This window comes from Sceloporus occidentalis, unplaced genomic scaffold, assembly GCF_023333645.1.
Source record: "Sceloporus occidentalis isolate IW3139 unplaced genomic scaffold, rSceOcc1.0.p SCAF_124, whole genome shotgun sequence".
In the NCBI taxonomy this organism is placed as follows: domain Eukaryota; kingdom Metazoa; phylum Chordata; class Lepidosauria; order Squamata; family Phrynosomatidae; genus Sceloporus; species Sceloporus occidentalis.
Genome location: NW_028317104.1, coordinates 2131407 through 2149913, shown reverse-complemented (window position 1 = coordinate 2149913; position 18507 = coordinate 2131407). Strand labels below are relative to the sequence as shown.

The window sequence follows — 18507 nt, the reverse complement described above, 5'->3', positions numbered from 1 at the left end:
GCCACATAATATAAGAAGAAATCCGGAACAGCTAGACCCCCTGAGTGCTTCGGTTTATACATAGTAGACTTTTTGACCCGCGCTCTCCTGTTGGCCCACACATAGTTGAAGACAGTTGATTAAAAGGCCGCAATATCGTCTTTCTTGACTGGTATGGGTAGCGCTCGAAAGAGATATAAGTTCCTGGGCAATAAATTCATCTTGACAGCAAATATACGCCCCTAGCCACGATATGTTGTAGCGGGTCCAGTGTCGCAGCTCCGAGCGTAAAGTCCCCATGAGGCGGATAATTGGCTTGATACAGTGTTGCAAAGTCTCTGGTGAGGTGTATGCCCAAGTACGTGATAGAGAAAGGTTGCCAGGCGAATTTAAAATTAATCGCAATGAGTTGTTGGACATGTGGCTCCAGGTTAACATCTAGCGCCTCACACTTGGAGTCATTTATCTTATAACCGGAGATTCGGGAGAAATCCATCAGGAGGCGAAAAAGGTTAGGAAGTGAGATTAGGGGGTTCGTCAGGGTGAGCAGAATGTCATCGGCAAACAAACTTAATTTGTAGTGCACTCTGTGTACCGCAATCCCCTGTATGTTCGGACTGGCCCTAACAGATGCTGCGAGAGGTTCCAAACATAAGGCGAACAGGAGTGGAGAAAGGAGGCAACCCTGACGCATGCCATTTTCAATGTCCAGTGCCGAAGACTCACAACCCATCAGGGCCACCGTCGCCGTCGGACAACTGTACAGTGCTCGAACCCCGTTCAGAAAGCTGCCTTAAAAGCCAAACCGGTTCATCACCTCCCACATATATGTCCAGTAGATTCTATCAAAGGCTTTCTCTGCGTCTAAAGCCAATAGCATAGATCTCTGAGTAGAAGCCTTGGCTGCCTCAAGCAAATCAATCGTGCGCCGAATCTGTTAGGGATAAAGCCGACTTGGTATTAGGGATGAGATAACTGAACTTAAACGGGCTGATAGTAATTTAGCATAAAGTTTAATGTCCGAATTAATAAGTGAAATGGGGCGATAACTCCCGCAAGCAGAAGGGTCTTTACTTTCCTTATGTATGACAACAATTTTAGCCTTCAAAATTTCACTGGATGGAGGGTCACCTTTGAGGAAGCATTGAAAAAGAGCCAGCAGACGAGCAGTAAGCAGAGACTGGAATTTTTTATAATATGAACCTGGAAGACCGTCGGGGCCAGGAGCTTTGGAGGACTTGAGTGTGGGGAGCAGCGCACTGATTTCCTCCTCTGTGACAGGGCTATTAAGGGACTCCAGCTGAGCTTGCGAAAGACGCGTTAGCGCAATTGAGTCCAGAAAGCGGCGTATAGGGCGTTGGTCATGGAGATTCTGAGGAGCCTTGTTGCCGTCATATAAAACCTGATAGAAGGTAGCAAATTGGTCAGCTATATCTTTTGGATGTATCCAGCTGTTCTTGTTGGAGTCAATGATCCTGGAGATATTCTGAATTTTCCGTTGCGCTCTCAGGCGCCTGGCCAACATGGAATCCGGCTTATTTGCCTTTTCGAAAAAATTTTGTTTGGTAAGGTTCAGGGAATATAAAACATCTTGGCTCAATAGAAGGTTCAATTCTCCCCTCGTCCGAACTATGTCATGCAGTAGAGAGTTATCAAGAAGCTGCTTGTGTCGGGCTAATTTGTTTTTTAATATTATATTTATAGTTTGTGCTATTTGATTTAAACTCGGTTATCTTATTGTTGCCCTTCTTTGCAGTTCTGCAGGCCAAACAAAGTCCACATTTGAAAAAACCATTAGTGCTAGTTAAAAAATTATCTTTATTAACTATTTGTTTTTTCTCCTTAAAGTAACTCTTCACCAATTTATCCTTTATTTTAGGTGCTCCCCTGAATACTATATTAGGGTGTTCCTCTAATATACCTCTTAAATCATGAGCTTTTTGTAGCAGGTTCCAATGTCGTTTGATGATTTTCTTTAATTTCCCTCCTGCTCCGTTATAATCCAAAATAAGAGGCACCTTATTTGACATTTGTTGGCTTTTCCTTTTATATGTGGGGTATAGGATATCTTTTTGTTCTCTTATGGCCACCTCATTCATTACATGATTCAGATGTTGTGGATCATATTTCTTCTCAATAAAAGAATCCCTAACTATTGTGGCTTGTGTAATGTATTGTTCTTGATCTGTACAGTTCCTTCTTATTCTTGTAAATTGACTTTTAGGGATATTCTTAAGCCAAGGGGTGTAGTGACAGCTATCTGAAAAAATGTAGCTATTAACATCTACTTGTTTAAAAAATGTTCTAGTTTTCAATCTAAAATTCTCTACATAAATGCTCAAATCTAAAAAGTCCACTATATATAGCATTTTTTTGTCCCATTTTGGTGTGTTAATTACTTTTGATCAAAGTGTGGTTATGTTTTAATTTTTTTTAAGGGGGGGGTGATTTCAATAACAATATTACTTATATGATTGTTAGCAGCAATAACATTCCTAACATGCAAAGTCAGCCAGTACATGGTCTAGAGTCTAGGTATGCTTGGGCATGATAGGTGCGTGATTGCTGTTAATCATATGTATATATGATAATATTGTTATTGCATTTTTTGTCCAATTTTGGTGTTACTTTTAATAAAAATGGTTAACACGCCAAAAAAAAATAAATATTTTATATATATATATGTCTAACAGTAATCACACTCCTATCATGCCCAGGCAACCAGCACATGCTAGAACCTGGGCATGATAGGAGTGTGATTACAGGCTCCCTATGCCATGCCATTCCCACCCACACTCATATACTCATTCATTTACAGATATTCATTCCCATACTTGCGCATACACCCTCCCCCACCCCCTTACCTGAACTGCAGATCTCTCACTCGCAGACTACTGCAGGGGCCCTGCTGCTTCCTCTCAAACAACTTCTCTGGCACCACCCCAAGGGGAAGAAGGAACAGAGCCTTGTGATGTGCATTCACGTGACTCCGCTGGGTTCCTGCTTTTCCTGGCAGAGATGCTATCTGGATACTGTACAACCAACGCACAGGTAAGCAGCCCAGCCCCTGCGGACGATTATTTTTGGCCGCTTTTTTTTGTTTTTCAGTGCTTTGCCAATAATGCCCTTTGTGGCCAATATATTTCATCCACCAATATATCGGTGCATCCCTAATTTATATAGTGCCATCATATTCTGCAGTGCTGTATAATGGGATTTGCTGTTTATCTAAATCATCCACGCTGAACACCAACCAGAATTACCGGTTCTTATGGTATAAGTGGTCGACCAAGTGGACCCCGGATGCCAACCAATGTATACCCTCTATTTCACCGAATCGTCTTTATTATGTTTTGTCAGTTCTTGCACCCCAATGATATTTCTTGATGGTATCCTTTCCCCCCAACATTAGGGACTTGCACACAAATGATTAGAGACAAAAATGTAAGCTTTACTTATCAAGAAACCAGAAAGATTTAAATATATAACTGTGTTTATTTACAAAAGTCCACATTAACAAAGTGACACAACAGCAAATAGAATTCTTATATAAACATAGCCAAGCCCTTTCGAAGGTCACCACCAGTTCATTTTTACACTTTCTGATTTATTTTTCCATATAGAATGGGATGAAACAAATGAACAGATTAGAAAACTTTTCGAAACTTAATGTACAATTGATAACTTCACTGCATTCCAAAATAACTTTTCAGGCATTTTAACTCCAGGCATGTGCTACAAGTTCAAGGAGAACCAATTTAAAAAGTAGCATGTAGCATTCGTGTTACATGAATGAGTGGCTTATAATAGTCCCTTGTATGTAAAAAGTTTTCAAGATTCCATGTGATGTCCGTAAATGTGTGTATATAACAGTACTCCTGGAATGTATTTACATTAGGTGTGCATGATCAGAACTGACTATAAGAGTAGTCACAGTGGGTGAAATGGAGAGCCGGTGGACTGCTACACATCTCGTCTCCAAAGAACAAATCAGAGATTTCAGCAGCAGTTGCTGTTTGTATTTTAGTTAGCCATTTAAAGTTATGTTCATTTACACTCTTTAATTCATCCATCAGGCATAAGTAATCCAAATATCTTTAGGACTTTATTACTCTGAAATTTTTCATATATATTGAAATGTGTAAACATATCACCCACTTATGATATATTGCAATATGACAATAGTATCACTTTAGGGGACAATATAAAAATATAAGTGTGACGGTGGTAACTATACTCCTCGAGTCTGCATGAATGCCAAACATTTCAACTATACTATGTATTATGAAGGATCAACTCTCGTGAAAGAAGTGCTAAGTAGGCCCCACATAATGGATAGTTAAATCTGTGACATAAGTTTTCAAGCATTGTCCATATATTAACTATGGAGACTTTTGAGGTAGAAAAAGATGTAAAGCTAGATAGTTTTTGGTGCCACAGATGTATCTTGTTAACATGAAGTCCTTATTTTTTGAATAAGTATCGTTCCATCCGATTAAGAGATCTCTGACGTTACAAAAGTTTACGTAACGTTGAATCTTTTTCTATGCCGGCCTAATAAAACGTATCAACTTCGACCAGATACTCCATTTTCTCTTGGGCTAATATAGCAATATACTCTTTTTCACATTAACTATGCATTTAACAGAATCAACACATCCCGCAGAAGGACTTTCAAAAACACACAATGAACCACCAATTCACCTTTACTCCATCACTTTCGTGAATAAAGCACAATAGCACAATGTGAAGATGTTTGGGCAGAATGAGACAAACCAAGGTTTCTACCGAATTGCGCAGTAAATACTTCTTGGGGACGTCTACATTTTATTGTTACCAAGACAAAAACACAAAGTTGATCTATTAATAGGATATCCCACGTCATTTTTTTTTAATAAATAAGCTATTTGACTTCATGGAACCTCTAAACAGCCCTAAACAGACAAGTGATGAACAATTCCTCTCTATCCTTAGCTTACAATTTTGCACATGCTCCCAAATATAAGCATTAAATTGTTCCTGCTTCGAAAGCTTAAAATTTAAAATAGGCTAAGGATGTTCTGTATTTTAAAATCTTCAAGATTCTTCCATAGGTAACGGACCATAATCTTTAGGACAAAGCCAAAAAATGATTCAAAAACATTCCAACAAGCCTGATTCATTAAAAAGGCAAAGTGTCAACATAATGCCACATATGCCAAGGTGAAAGGTCTATAGACAACTACACCACATTAATGAAGCAGCCATGTTCATGTTGAAATACAACTATTTTATATGTCATGAAAAAAACATTCAATTCTTGTTATTCCTGGTGAAAGTAAATAAAAACAGCTTTAAATCTGACCATTACTGGCATCGAACCTGCTTTGGTTTAAATCCATGATCTAAGGACCTTCAACACAGAACTTCTTGTTGTATCTCCTGAAGACCTGTAAAGGGTTTCCTCACACCCTTGATTTCAGTGTCTATGGTTTCCCGGCATGGGCAGTGCACGGTATATGATGCCAAGAGAACAATTTCCTCAGTGGTATCAGAGCTCTTCAGATCATTTTCATTCAGCTCGAAGGTCTTGTCTTTTAAAGGCTTTGACTCTGGGTGAGGTGAGAGCCACGGGTGTGTGAGACACTGATCTGCGCGAGTTCGATTACTGTAGATGTGAACAGATGGTAACTTATTTAATTTTTTTTGAATTTTTTTGAATTTTAAATATAAAAAAAATGGAAATCTATGAAAAAAACATGGTCATTATGACAGAAACTGCTGGCAACATAAAACATTTATCAAAAGAGCATGCATGTTAAGTATTCCTTTATTCGGAATCTGATGGAATTATACTACATACATAATAGTTATGGATCTGGCCATTATTCTGATGTATATCTCATTATTATTATCAGCTAGTTGTTTATGTAATGCCATCATATTCTGCAGCATTGTACACTATTAAAAGTAGTGCACCACATAACAATTCAGACTTACAGAAACAACAGGTGAGAAGGACCATGCTCAAACGAAGTTTGGCTAGTATTTCAATACTAGAGTATGCACCTGATATAGAAATTATTCCACCTCTCTATCCAATCTGCTCTCCCTTCCCACTCCCTGTTTCCCTGTCCTCTCTTTCTCTTATCTCTCTCTCTCTCCCCCATTATCCCCCCCCACACTCCTTCTCTCTCCCCCTCTGTCTTTTCATTCTTTCCCTCTCTCTCTCATTTTTACTCTCTCCCCTCTCCACTTTCTCCATGTCTTCTTTTTTACCCTCCTTCTCTCTCCCTAGCTTCTTTTCCCCCCTCCCCTCCTCATCGCCAACCCAGCCTTCTCTCTCTCTCTCCCCTGATTCTCTCTTCTTCCCCTTCAGAAGATTGTTTAATGCAAATGATCTTGATGAACTGGTTGTGACCTGCATGGAAACATGATATTTGTAAAGTCTTTGTTTTAGCTTGTTACCTGGGGTTCTTAACAAGAAGCAACTTGATGAAATCTATTGCCAGCTCAGAGATGCCTTCAAATTCCTCTTGTGAGTATTCTACATTCACTTGGGAGATATTCAGGAAAGTCTCCTGTTTAGTTTCTCCAAGAAACGGCGACTCGCCAGTCAGCATAACATAGGTCAACACTCCAATGCTCCTTTGATTTAAAAATAACAAACAATCAAGAGGTTTTTCTTTACCTTTTAAGTGCACAATGCCATAACCACGTGTACATTTTCTGTCAGTTTTCATATGTTTAAACTTGTTTTATTATTTCATTTTTACAACACTATTCCTAGATATCTTTTCAAATTTGGGCCACTTTGGGGACACATCCTTTGATGTTTTTAAGCTGATTGACTCGACCTTTAGTAGTATTTTATATTGTTATATTCTATGTTATTTTTAACCTCACCATCATCCCCAAAACTAAATTCTGATTTATTTTCCCATGGAAAAAAAAAGAAACTTACCACATATCTGTTGCAGTGCTGATTGGTTCATAGTTCAACACCTCAGGAGCTAGATTTTAAAGACAATTCAGGTCTATATTTAGAACATATATAGAAAAATATCTTTAAAAAATGTCAAGAGAAAACCAAACAAGAAAGCAAAAATTAAATAAATAAAAATGTGCAGTTTTCACAAATATTTGAGAGATTTGTTAATCCTTTGGTGAATCTATTTTGTGTTTGATTAAATAGCCTAATATTCTGCAGATTACCTCATCACTTCTTGCAGTAGAATCTTGCCAGGGTTGGTCAGGCATACTTTATGTGACATATTTGAAACCACAATTCTCCTGCAAACTCCTTTTTTAAGAGATTGTTTCTATATGTGTTGCTTTTTTAGAATAAAGCAAGAAGTATTATGAATATGTGTGTTGTCTAGATTTCTGAGGGCCCTTATTGAAGCAATATGTTAGCTTCTTGTTCAAAACTACCGTATTTGCTCGATTATAAGACGAGGTTTTTTTCAGAGCAAATGCTCTGAAAAATACCCCTCGTCTTATAATCGGGGTCGTCTTATAATCAGACCTCAAATAGGTCTGACTATGAGTCGACTAAGATCCATATCCCCCGCAGCTGCAGGGGACCTGGATCCTCCTGTCCCTGCCCCCCGCCCCACTTACCGGTACTTCTGAGTCCCCGGTGTGTAGCTGGGGCAGCGTGTAGATGTCTTTTATTTAAAAAAAATAGTTTAGATGAATTAACATTTACTGGTAAAACTTTTTTCCTATAGGGTCGTCTTATATTCAGGCTTTTTCTTTTTTTCCTAAATTAATATTCAGATTTGGGGGGTCGTCTTATAATCACCCTTACGAAAAATTACTGCAGTTTTTTCTGAAGTAATACTGCAGTTTTTTGGACATGAAAAAACTGCAATACTGCACTTTTACTGCATTTGTACTTCACTGTACTGCAGTTTTACTGCACTTTTTTTTTTATATTGCAAACCTACAGTTGTGCTTCAATGTACCGCAGCTTTATTGCATTTGTACTTCCGTACAAAAATAACTGCAGTAAAACTGCAGTACAGTGAAGTACAAATGCAGTAAAACTGCAGTAAATGTGCAGTAATACTGCAATAAAAGTGCACTATTGCAGTTTTTTCATGTCCAAAAAACTGCAGTATTACTTCAGAAAAACTGCAGTAATTTTTTCGTAAGGGCAGGGTCGTCTTATAATCGAACAAATACGGTATATATATTATAGTAGTTTTCAAAAAGAAGATAACAATGGTATGGTTATCTCTCTCTCTCTCTATATATATATATATATATATATATATATATATATAATTTCCACAATTTCATGCAGGCTGCAAAAAATAACAATTAAACAGAGAAATGATCTTTTGTTTAAATGTCTTTGGTCCCTCTTGCTACTGAGAAGATGCGTGGGCCAGCAAAATCCCTTAAACTCCACTCACTCACCTACATACTCTGGTGTTCCCAGTATCTCCCTCACTTCTTTAATACTGTCCACTTGTCTGGATAGTCCAAAGTCAACAATCCGAATATCCCCCAGAGGGTTACTGCTTGTGAGCAAAATATTTTGGGGCTGTATGAAAACAAGAACACAGGGGAAAGGGACATGAACAATACGAAGAGGAATGCAGTATTTCTTTGTGCTTTTAATATTTCTATTGTTATTTAGCCAATTTAGTAGCAGGGATTTTTTATGCTGTAGGACCACTGCAATTTTCTTGTGTTTTTGCCATGTCTTTTTCTTTCCCTTTCTCATTTAGGGCACCCACACAAATTGTAAACATATTTTTTTCGGGACAAGTAGAGATTTTATTTTAACACATAGGTATATAAATTGTCCATGGCTAGTATAAATGTGAAAAATACAAAACATATATCCATCCCTGATTTCAAAACCATCCTATATTTTAGGTTTTAGAACCCTAGACGTAACACTAACCCCATCTAACTAATTCCCCACTAATTATATATATATATTTAAACCTGCATATTGGGACCTAATAAATCACTTTTCCTGCTGTTTTCTGTCTCCCTCCAAGCCATTAGCACAGTGAAAAGGTGAAAAGCAGAAAACAGAGACATAGGCAGGGCTTATATTATTATTATTATAGGGTTTACTATTATAAGAGGTTTTACTTTTCTCTTTCTTGAAATCCCTTTGGGGTCTTTATGGACCTAAGTGATCAGTCTGGAATAGTATGTCCAAAGGTAGTTAAGGAGTTAAATATGATCAACAACTTATTGGACAGCTGTGTTGGAACAATGGATTTGTGGGAGTTGTACTTTAAAAGGACTCGGCAAACTAAGTAACTTGAAAACAAATGATACAGTCTATGTTAAGATTTTCCTTTAAATTAAAAGACATATACCTTTAAGTCCAGGTGGACAACATTGTTTCTGTGGAGGTATAAAATTCCATGTAAAATCTGGCGTATGAGTCGGATGACATCCTTCTCTGTAAAAGCTTCATCTTGGTCTGCAACACACTGATTGAATATTTCTCCACCCGCAGCACTGCGAGAAAATGACAAAGCACGTGTAAATAAGAGGACATTTTGTTTAAATGTACTTTTTAAATTTGATTTTAAATCAATAAAGGTCATCAAGCAGCTGAAGAGTTATGACAAAGCTCTGACATGCTCTGAAACTGCAGAATTAGAATAAGTCAATCTTGCAGTTATCTGGAACTCATAGTCCATTAACAGCTGGAGCGTCAGCCTCTCAGTGAATGTGATGCCGTTAGTGTACATGGTATCCAGGTAATCAATAGTAAGAAGAGCTTCAATCTTGTGATTCCTATATATTCTATGGCTATTATGGTGTAAATAATATACAGGTGTTAAGAGAGCCAGAACAGTCTGTATGTCTGATTTGTATCCCGCCATAGAATTCGTGTATTAAACGTATGACCACCGTATCATGAATGTCTTATTAGGACCTGATCGCTTACAATCAACACCATTTGCAGCTTGTAACTACAAAGGTTTTACTTTTCTCTTTCTTGAAATCCTTTTGGGGTCTTTATGGACCTAAGTGGTCTGGAATAGTATGTCCAAAGGTAGTTAAGGAGTTAATGATGATCAACAACTTACAAAGGGTATGATCAACAATCACAAAGGGTATTGTGTATTAATATATTGATATTAACACACGATACCCTTTGTGATCCCTTGTGTGCTCAGTTAGCAACCTGTGTTAAAATGTAGAAAAATCACAGTAAAGTGGAGAGATTTCAAACAGCATTAAGTGATATGTGAATGGGTAATTTACAAACATGTAGAACATTTAAACCATCAAATTCAATGAGTATTTATCCTTTTTAATTATTCATTACTCCATCCCATTCGTGGAATTTGTGGAAAACCGTACTTAAAATGAAAGGTAATGTAGAGGTGACAACTCAATTCAAAGTTATGCTGGTTTAGCTCACATGTTGTTTGCAACCCAAATAGCCAATAAAACCCGGAAACAAACACAATTAATGAGCAATCTAAGTAAATAAAATAATGCTAAATTATATGCCAGGTCCAAAACAAAGCCATCAGCACACTATGGACAAAGGAGGCACTGAATTGTCGCACGTCAGTGCCATATTGTATTTCAAAGTGTATTGAGTGAAAAGGCAGGTCTCATATTTTCACATTATTGGTTGGTCATGGAGAAGGATGTGAAGGTTATATAAAAAGGTGGTGGTTTTTTGTCAGCATTGAGAGAATGCAAGAAATACCCTTAGGCTCTAAAGTTTAACTGCCCTCTGCCATTTACGAGGTTACTGATCAACCATAATGTCCTATGCCTGCAGTGAAAAGGTTCAATTACTGAGTTTCTGTCCCGTTTAGGTATTATGTGAAACTGCGTGATAGCTGGAGGCAGCTGTTCAGCGGGGCTGTACTAGTATTATAAATATGCATTCCTACGTAGAAAAACCTTAGAAAGTCTTAGTTTAAGGCAATACTTGAAATATATATCAAAGGTAATTATGTTTGAAACTATGTTTACTAAAGATGTCATTTACATCAGTACGTAAACAAATAAGAGCCCTGTACCATTGCATAATGCATCCCATTCACTGACAAGTGTCAACAGTAATTGTGTTTACAGCAATATATACACCTAATGAGTATACCATAGGAAAGGAAACTTCGTCTTCTCCGGATCTGCATGATTTCTCCTTCCTATCATGTTACCTCTTGATGGTGAAGTTGCTGATTGTTGTTGTAGAAGCTTCCAAGGGGGTAAACATTTTAAACTAGAGGTTTGCAGTGCTTGTATTGTGAGAATAATATTCCTTTAACAAAACCAAACATATTTATTCATCTTATGTGGGCCGTAGTTGACCCAGCTAAAATACCTTCCTTCTTTTGGCACTTTGGTCATAGTGTGTGCTGTGAGAACTATGTGAAAGCGCCACTCTCTTTTCAATATTTGGACTGCTGCATTACCTTAAACGGCCACTAGGTTGTGCTGGCAGTTTAATATATTTTGCTGGTGGCTATTCAGTAGCTCCAATATGAGTTTGCGTATTGCACACGTATGGTAAAGCATACCTACCAATTCTGTGAGATGTAATGCGTTTGGAACCACACTTGTGCATTCCACTATGACAACCGTGAAAATGACAGGAACTGACAATTAGTTACAGGCAGTGCAGCAAATCCACCTGCAGGTGTCATCTTCAGACTAAGACATGTGCTTGCTATAGCAGCATTTGTCTGAAAGGCCTGCTTTTTAAAAATTACCTGACCCACTAGCCCACACTAAAAATGAAAGTCCCTGGTTACATGTGGCTTTGTATAACAGAATGTTGGTAAGATATTTCGATTCTTTGTTCTAATGCATTCTTTGCACACGTGTGCGAGTTCTATCCACCTCCAGTATGTGCTGCTAAAGAAGTCTACGCCATTAGATCGTCTGACAAGTAAATGATTAAAGCATTATATTCATACAGCTATTTGCATTTCTTCTTTCGCCCGCTGTCATTACGGAAAAAATTACATATAGCTTATCTACAGCGGGTTATAAGCAAGGCTAGGCAGAAACACAGCATTCACATGAGTTTAGCACAGTCTGGTAATTCATTTTGGACAATAGTCATGGGAGGAAATTAGACTACGCAGGACAAGGGGGATAGGCATTTAATTTGTGCCACATTTAATGTGGCATTAAGGCATTTAATTTCTGCAACTCCCACTGTACTTATGCCCTTATTATGTTAATTCTTATTTTGTGTTGAACTTGATTGAATTAAGTCTTTTTGGACTGTAAGTATAACAGGTTCTTGAGAAGTAAGTATCACAGGCCTTGAGAAGTTCGAGCATCAGCTGTTTAGGGTCTCCGCCAGGCAGAGGGTGCTGGGCCTACTTCATTGAGCAGCGCGGGGTCTTATTCTGACAGACCCCTCACTGAATGACTAAGCCAAGTTATGTTTAAATATGGTTGATCTTTGCAACAGTGTTATTTGATGTTTTATTAATTTCATCAAAAGAGAAAGATTTTTGAATTAGAAAACATGAATTGTGCCATTGGCAAAATGTTCAATGTCCTCTCATTACACACACAAGAATTTACAGGCCTGCATAAAACGCGCACATTTTATAGCATCAATGAATGCCAAACACAAAAATATTTTATAATAAATCCATCTAGCTATAATTCTTATTAAAAGGGAATTTTGCATACATGATTAGTGTCAGCAAAAAACTTTGTAGTTCTAGACACAAACCTCACGTTTAAAGGCCCCTTCTGTACCCGAGTTGCTGGGTTTGATCATTTTCATGTTCTTATAAGGTATAGAAAAAACTGTCATGTAGGCAGAGTGTATAAATTGGGCAGGATGTGGCTTACTCTGTGCAGCTGGTTTGGTTTGAATTTCTGCGAATAAGTCTTACGATTTGGCGAGACCATTTCCTAAATTTAAGGAACAAGAGACACCAATGCAAATCTAGTCTGATGTTTGACTATGCATTTCACAGAGGTTGAGCCCACATCTATTATAATAATACCTGAGAACTTTCTGTATGAGCTGAGCTTGAAACTTTTTAAACATTAACCCTTTCATTACCCATTATGCAGATTCTATCTAGCAACTTACCAAATGACTCTAATATCTGTCCTCATTGAAACCTTAGCTTGTCATTATTTTAATAAACACTTGGATTCAAACAGGGATATCAACCTGTGACCCTGAGATTTTGCCTACTGACACCCTGAGATTGGAGCAAAAACTAGGAGACTTAGGGTCAAACCCTGAGTTTGCATTTATGATAATGAATACTGATCAACTAGGGTTCTTCAAACCCTGGCAGGTTCAATGAAAACTCCACTAAAAACTTGATAACCATGTATCAAACTTCTGATGTGCTGAAGAAAACTCAGAAATGCAGGAATTGGGGTTTCAATAAGATTTGCAGGGAACATTTACTCCCTGGATGGCTCTAAGTTGAAGTATTTGTCCCAACCATTTTATTTCTGAAAAAAAATTCCATCTATGACCAATGTTAATCACATTAGGGTTGCTAAACAGGCATAAAGCATATTGAGTCCAATTTCTACAGCTGTGGGTAGAAAGTGCTGCAGTCTGGTCAGATTAACATGAAGTACAATTCCACAAATAGTGATCCCACTCAAATCAATGGGAGCCTTTTCTGACGTGCGCAGGGGCTCATTAGACCCCAATGTGTTTGACCGAAACCATCTCCTGCAAACCAAGACGTTGGAGACAATTCTGCTGCATTCCTCTATGCATTTGTATGTAAATAAAATAAGTGCATATCAGGCTGGAGTGCCAGAATGAACACTGGTGGCCTTCCTGAGCACACATAATGTTTCATTTTGACTTTTACAAAATCGAATGAAACATCAGCATCGGTATGTATTTACATCATCTACTTAAAGGGGCTCTTTACTGCCCCTGACAACGCCACTGAAGAATACATATTCTGTGAGTACTTTAACACGCATTCTTAGAAAATAGAGGGACACCACAGAAATTACATTGCAGATAATGGCTGGAATGTCCCTTTAACGGAGGAATTGTTTAGTCACCACTGGCATGAGCAAACAATTATCTATAAATTGCAATAAAAACTCGTCTTGTTTTATAGATCGTAGTGGAGAGCAATATACATTTTAACTTACTATTCCATCACTAGAACAATCTCATTATTCGTCTCGTACACCTCATGGAGATCCACCACATAGGGAGAGAACCTGGCCATTTCCAAGATGGCAATCTCATTGACAACCTCGCCACGACAGTCTTGGCCTTTTCTGCGTTTTCTCAGGAACTTGGCAGCATATTCTTTGCCGGTTTCTAGTTCCACGCACTTTTTGACTACGGCAAACTTTCCCCTAGGAAAAAAGAACAACAAATGATTTTTATATTGTGTAAATGCACATCATTTTTTAAAAGCCAAAGAACTAAGTCAATAAAATATATATATCCCTCACAAACCTTTGGAGACATCATTCTATTACATATTAGGAAGGTAAGAAGACTCAATAGTTTATAGCATTTGGGGTAAAATGATATCTTTAAATCTTGGTTTAATGTGGTTTTTAAGGTCTATTTATCTAACATTTTGAAAGGCATGTTCATTATTAAATACACAAAGTTAATAAACACTCATCGGGATGCCAGGCAGTAGCATTCTCGGTGTAGTCGGGTGAATGGCTCTTTAAAACATAACTCTGTGATTCACTCAGAAAAAAAAGTAATACAAATTTCCTTGAATATGATTCAGACTTGTTCAATTAGTAGTCACTAAAGTAATTTGCTGACAAAGAGGTGTTTACCACAATAACAAAAGAAAAACTTATTTTCACTAAAATCAAGCATTGCATCTTTAATACATCTTTATTTCTACTTTATTTTGTATCCTTTAACTAACTTATGGGTTTTTAGTAAGACAATCCCTTGTTAAAACCCCCAAAAACATTATAATAAGAAGTAAATATTAAAGGAATATATTACAGCAGTATACATATTTAAAATAAGAATCAAACACTCATTTCTAGCCCTATAAGTCATTCCCAGTCACACAAATTGCTCATGGTCCTGAAATTGTATTTAATGCACTATTATATCTGAGCAAAAAGTGCAATATGGCAAATCATACAATAAATATACAAATTCAACCATAGAACGAGTAGATCTACATCACGAATGCACAGACAGAACACACACTCATATAAGTACATGTGTAAAGTTGTGAACCATACTTGACAAATGTGTTTCTGACCTTACACCAGGATGTATCTGTAATAATTCTTAATTATGCATGTACTGCTTCATATTTAGTTAGTTTAAAAGGTAAAATCGAACGGAAAAACAAATACCCTTGAGCTTTAAAAAAAAATGCTATAGACAATAATGTCGTTTTGCTCTGAATTAAACAGTTTTTGCTTCAAGAAATTGACTTTATATGTAGTCCTGGAGGCTACCATTGTTATGTTGTGATATTTTCGATGACTTTTCCCTACTCTGAGTTGATATTTTATGACAATGCTAATGAAGTCTTTCTTGTACAATTAAATCATCTTCTCCTTAGACTTCCATTAGCCAGAGAGCGAGTGTCTACGCGATTACAACTGAGGCAGTATGATAAGGATTTATTGTGTTTGTAGATCAGATTAAGATAACACAATAACTAAAATGAAGTCTGAAAATATTATGCAAATACTAGTGCTGCTTAAAAAAACACAATATTTTAGAAAAATCACATTTAGTTTAATGCAATGCCAATAATAACAAAAAATGGGGTGTAAGCAGGGGAGGGCTGGCAGCCTAAGGCCTGGGGGGCAAGTCAAGGGAAGTGGCTCCGCCCCCTCACACTCACCTTTCACCCCTCACGCTGGTCCCATCACTATGCGGCCGTCAGACTGCTGGAAAACTTATCTAAACGGCCGCTGGGTGCTGATGCCACTGGCCGGAGCTACTTTAATCCTTTTTTTTATTTATTTAATATGCCGGATCGGCTTGCCATATTAAAAATAAATAAATAAAGTATTAAAGTAGCTCCGGCCGGCAGCATCAGCACCCAGCGGCCGTTTAGATTCGATTTCCAACAATCTGATGGCCGCATAGTGATGGGAGCAGCGTGAGGGGTGAAAGGTGAGTGCGAGGGGACGGAGCTTTCACCCCTCACGCTGCTCCCATCACTTGGCGGCCATCGCATACGGCCGCTGGGTGCTGATGCCGCTGGCCGGCGCTGCTTTAATACTATTTTTTTTTTCCATTTAATAGCCGGTCCGGCTTGCCATATTAAATTTTAAAAAAAAGTATTAAAGTAGCGCCGGCCGGCGGCATCAGCACCCAGCGGCCGTTTAGATTAGATTTCGGGCGGCCTGGGGGGTAATTGCCCCCCTGCCCCCCCCCGCCCCTGGGTGTAAGTCGACTTATTCATCATTATTTTTATTTTAGCAGAGATCAGTGAAGCAAATGATGCATTTCTTGTCGTTTTAGTATTCGGAGGTGCCACATTTCCATAGGAAACGGCTTTAGTGCTTGCCTTCAGGCTCTCCTGGGATGTTACAGGTTCACTGAATGAGCCTGGTGAGTCCAAAGACCCAGGTTAGTGCGCATGCATTAAGAACGCGTATGGAAGTATTACCCAACTGCTGTAACAACAAACGAGGAGAAGATGTTTATTTATCTGCTCAAAGTATGTTGCCCGTTAAAGTAATTAAATTCATACACGGTACCTCTATGTAATACAGAGAGACATGCTTATCGTGCGAGTGTATTAATACGCTAACTCACCATAAACTGATCAGAAGGCAAAAAAAAAAATCACACAAAACATGCTTTGGTCGTTTTATTATGAGAGCCAACGTTTCAAGTTTGGTTTGAATAGTCGGATGATTTAAGGAAATGAAAGCCAAATGGGAGGACGTCTCTAGTAGGTCTGCTGAAATTTATTTTCCACTGTATAAAAAAATGCAACCAAGAAACGCAGCAACCGGTTTTCCTTAAAAAAAATGTGTTTGCCTCCGGCAGCCTTTTGATCTCCGAGCCGATGGGATCACAAGTCTGTACAAGGGATAAACACAGGGCCTGAATCTGACATAGAAACATAGAAGTCGGTGGCAGGTGAGAACCATTCGGCCCATCTAGTGCTTTATGCTACATCATAAAGAGGCCATTGACATTTCCCGCTACCGTAGAATTTAGTGTGGGGTAGTATTTGTGCCTGTGGGTTTCTGGCATGTGAATCTTTCACTACATGTTCCAATATCATTGTACGCAGGGCCACCTATACTACAGGGCAATAGGGGCAGCTCCCCAGGGCCCAAACATCCCAATGGGACCGTCTAGAGCCCTGTTTTTTTAAACAAAATCCAGTTTTCTGACCACATTAGGTGACTTTGTATGCCATGTATGAGACTGCATGTTACGGAATTATTTAGGTTACATGACAAAGGATGAAACAAAGTTATTTGGAGAGGAACGGTATTATCTAAGGTATATCACAGATTATTATGGTAATTGATTTGGGTTTAAAATTGATGTATCATATACATCTTACGGGTCTGATATGTACAGAACAAAAAAAGTGACAAAAAGGGAAAAGGACACTTCTTTGCAGAATAGCTTGGCAGACAGGTTTCCCAATGTGATAACGAAACCGGTAAAGGGACCCCAAATTACATTTCTGTTGTAAAGCACTTCACTGTATCCTATTACAATGGTTTTTGAGTTACGCTCTGTATGTTTTCAAGGTATGATACAAAGCATTGTTTGTATGCAATGGGAGAAGGGGGATCAGCTACAGTTTTTAAATGCGTGCAGAATTTATCCTATAATTATGTTTAATTTTTGTTAATCGGGACTATAAATGACACATGTCTTACTCTTTACCCTTACGTGTAATAAGGGTAAATATACGGCCTTGTTCTCCTACATTGTTCTTTAAACTCTGTTTATCCAACAGATCAGAGCAGCCAAACATACAGTGTTTGGGAAAGATTCTTTGTAACCCACGTAGCCGTATAGTTAGATTACACTCATTAAATCTCTCTCTTACCCAACCTGATTTTCTACCAATAATCCCACATGTCAAAGAGATTATCTGTGCTCTTTAGCCACTCGACCTAGTCCAGGTGCTGTATACATTCAGGTAACCTTGAGATTCTCAGACGCCACGAGTCTGTCTTCATAGTTAAAAAGGACAGACCTTATCTCAAGAACGGAGCCAGGCAGATTGCAACCTGTTTGCTAAAACTGCCAAATCCATTTGGGAACTGATACAGGTGCTGCTAGGTGGCAAAAGATCTTCGCAATGAAGCACGTTCCTTCTTATCACCATTATTCTTGTTAACATCAATTATACGAAGGGACAAAGTGAAAACCACGTGGACGAGGTGCTTGCAATAAGAACTTTGTGGCTTGCGGAAATGACAAATGATCAACCGAGTGGCCCAGCAATCCATTTGTATCACTAATTAAACAAACCCAGTTCTTAAAAGAATGGTTGTGGTGCGTTTGAACCCTGTCCCAATCATGAGGCACATTAACTCGTATGTCTATAGAGAATATAGGCAACACGGATAATGTGCCAGAACCCCATC

At 38.2% G+C, this 18507-nt stretch overlaps 1 protein-coding gene across 1 annotated transcript; it reads right to left on the bottom strand.

Annotated features, from left to right (window-relative positions):
* Positions 1-916: 916 nt before the first annotated feature.
* Positions 917-16584, bottom strand: LOC149282023 (serine/threonine-protein kinase 17A-like; the record flags this gene model as incomplete). Its single annotated transcript, XM_089498690.1, has 8 exons — positions 917-1522; positions 5428-5626; positions 6427-6606; positions 6923-6971; positions 8386-8512; positions 9309-9453; positions 14077-14292; positions 16550-16584. Coding segments are annotated over 8 exons (1557 nt in total), but the record flags the coding sequence as incomplete, so codon positions are not given.
* Positions 16585-18507: the final 1923 nt, after the last annotated feature.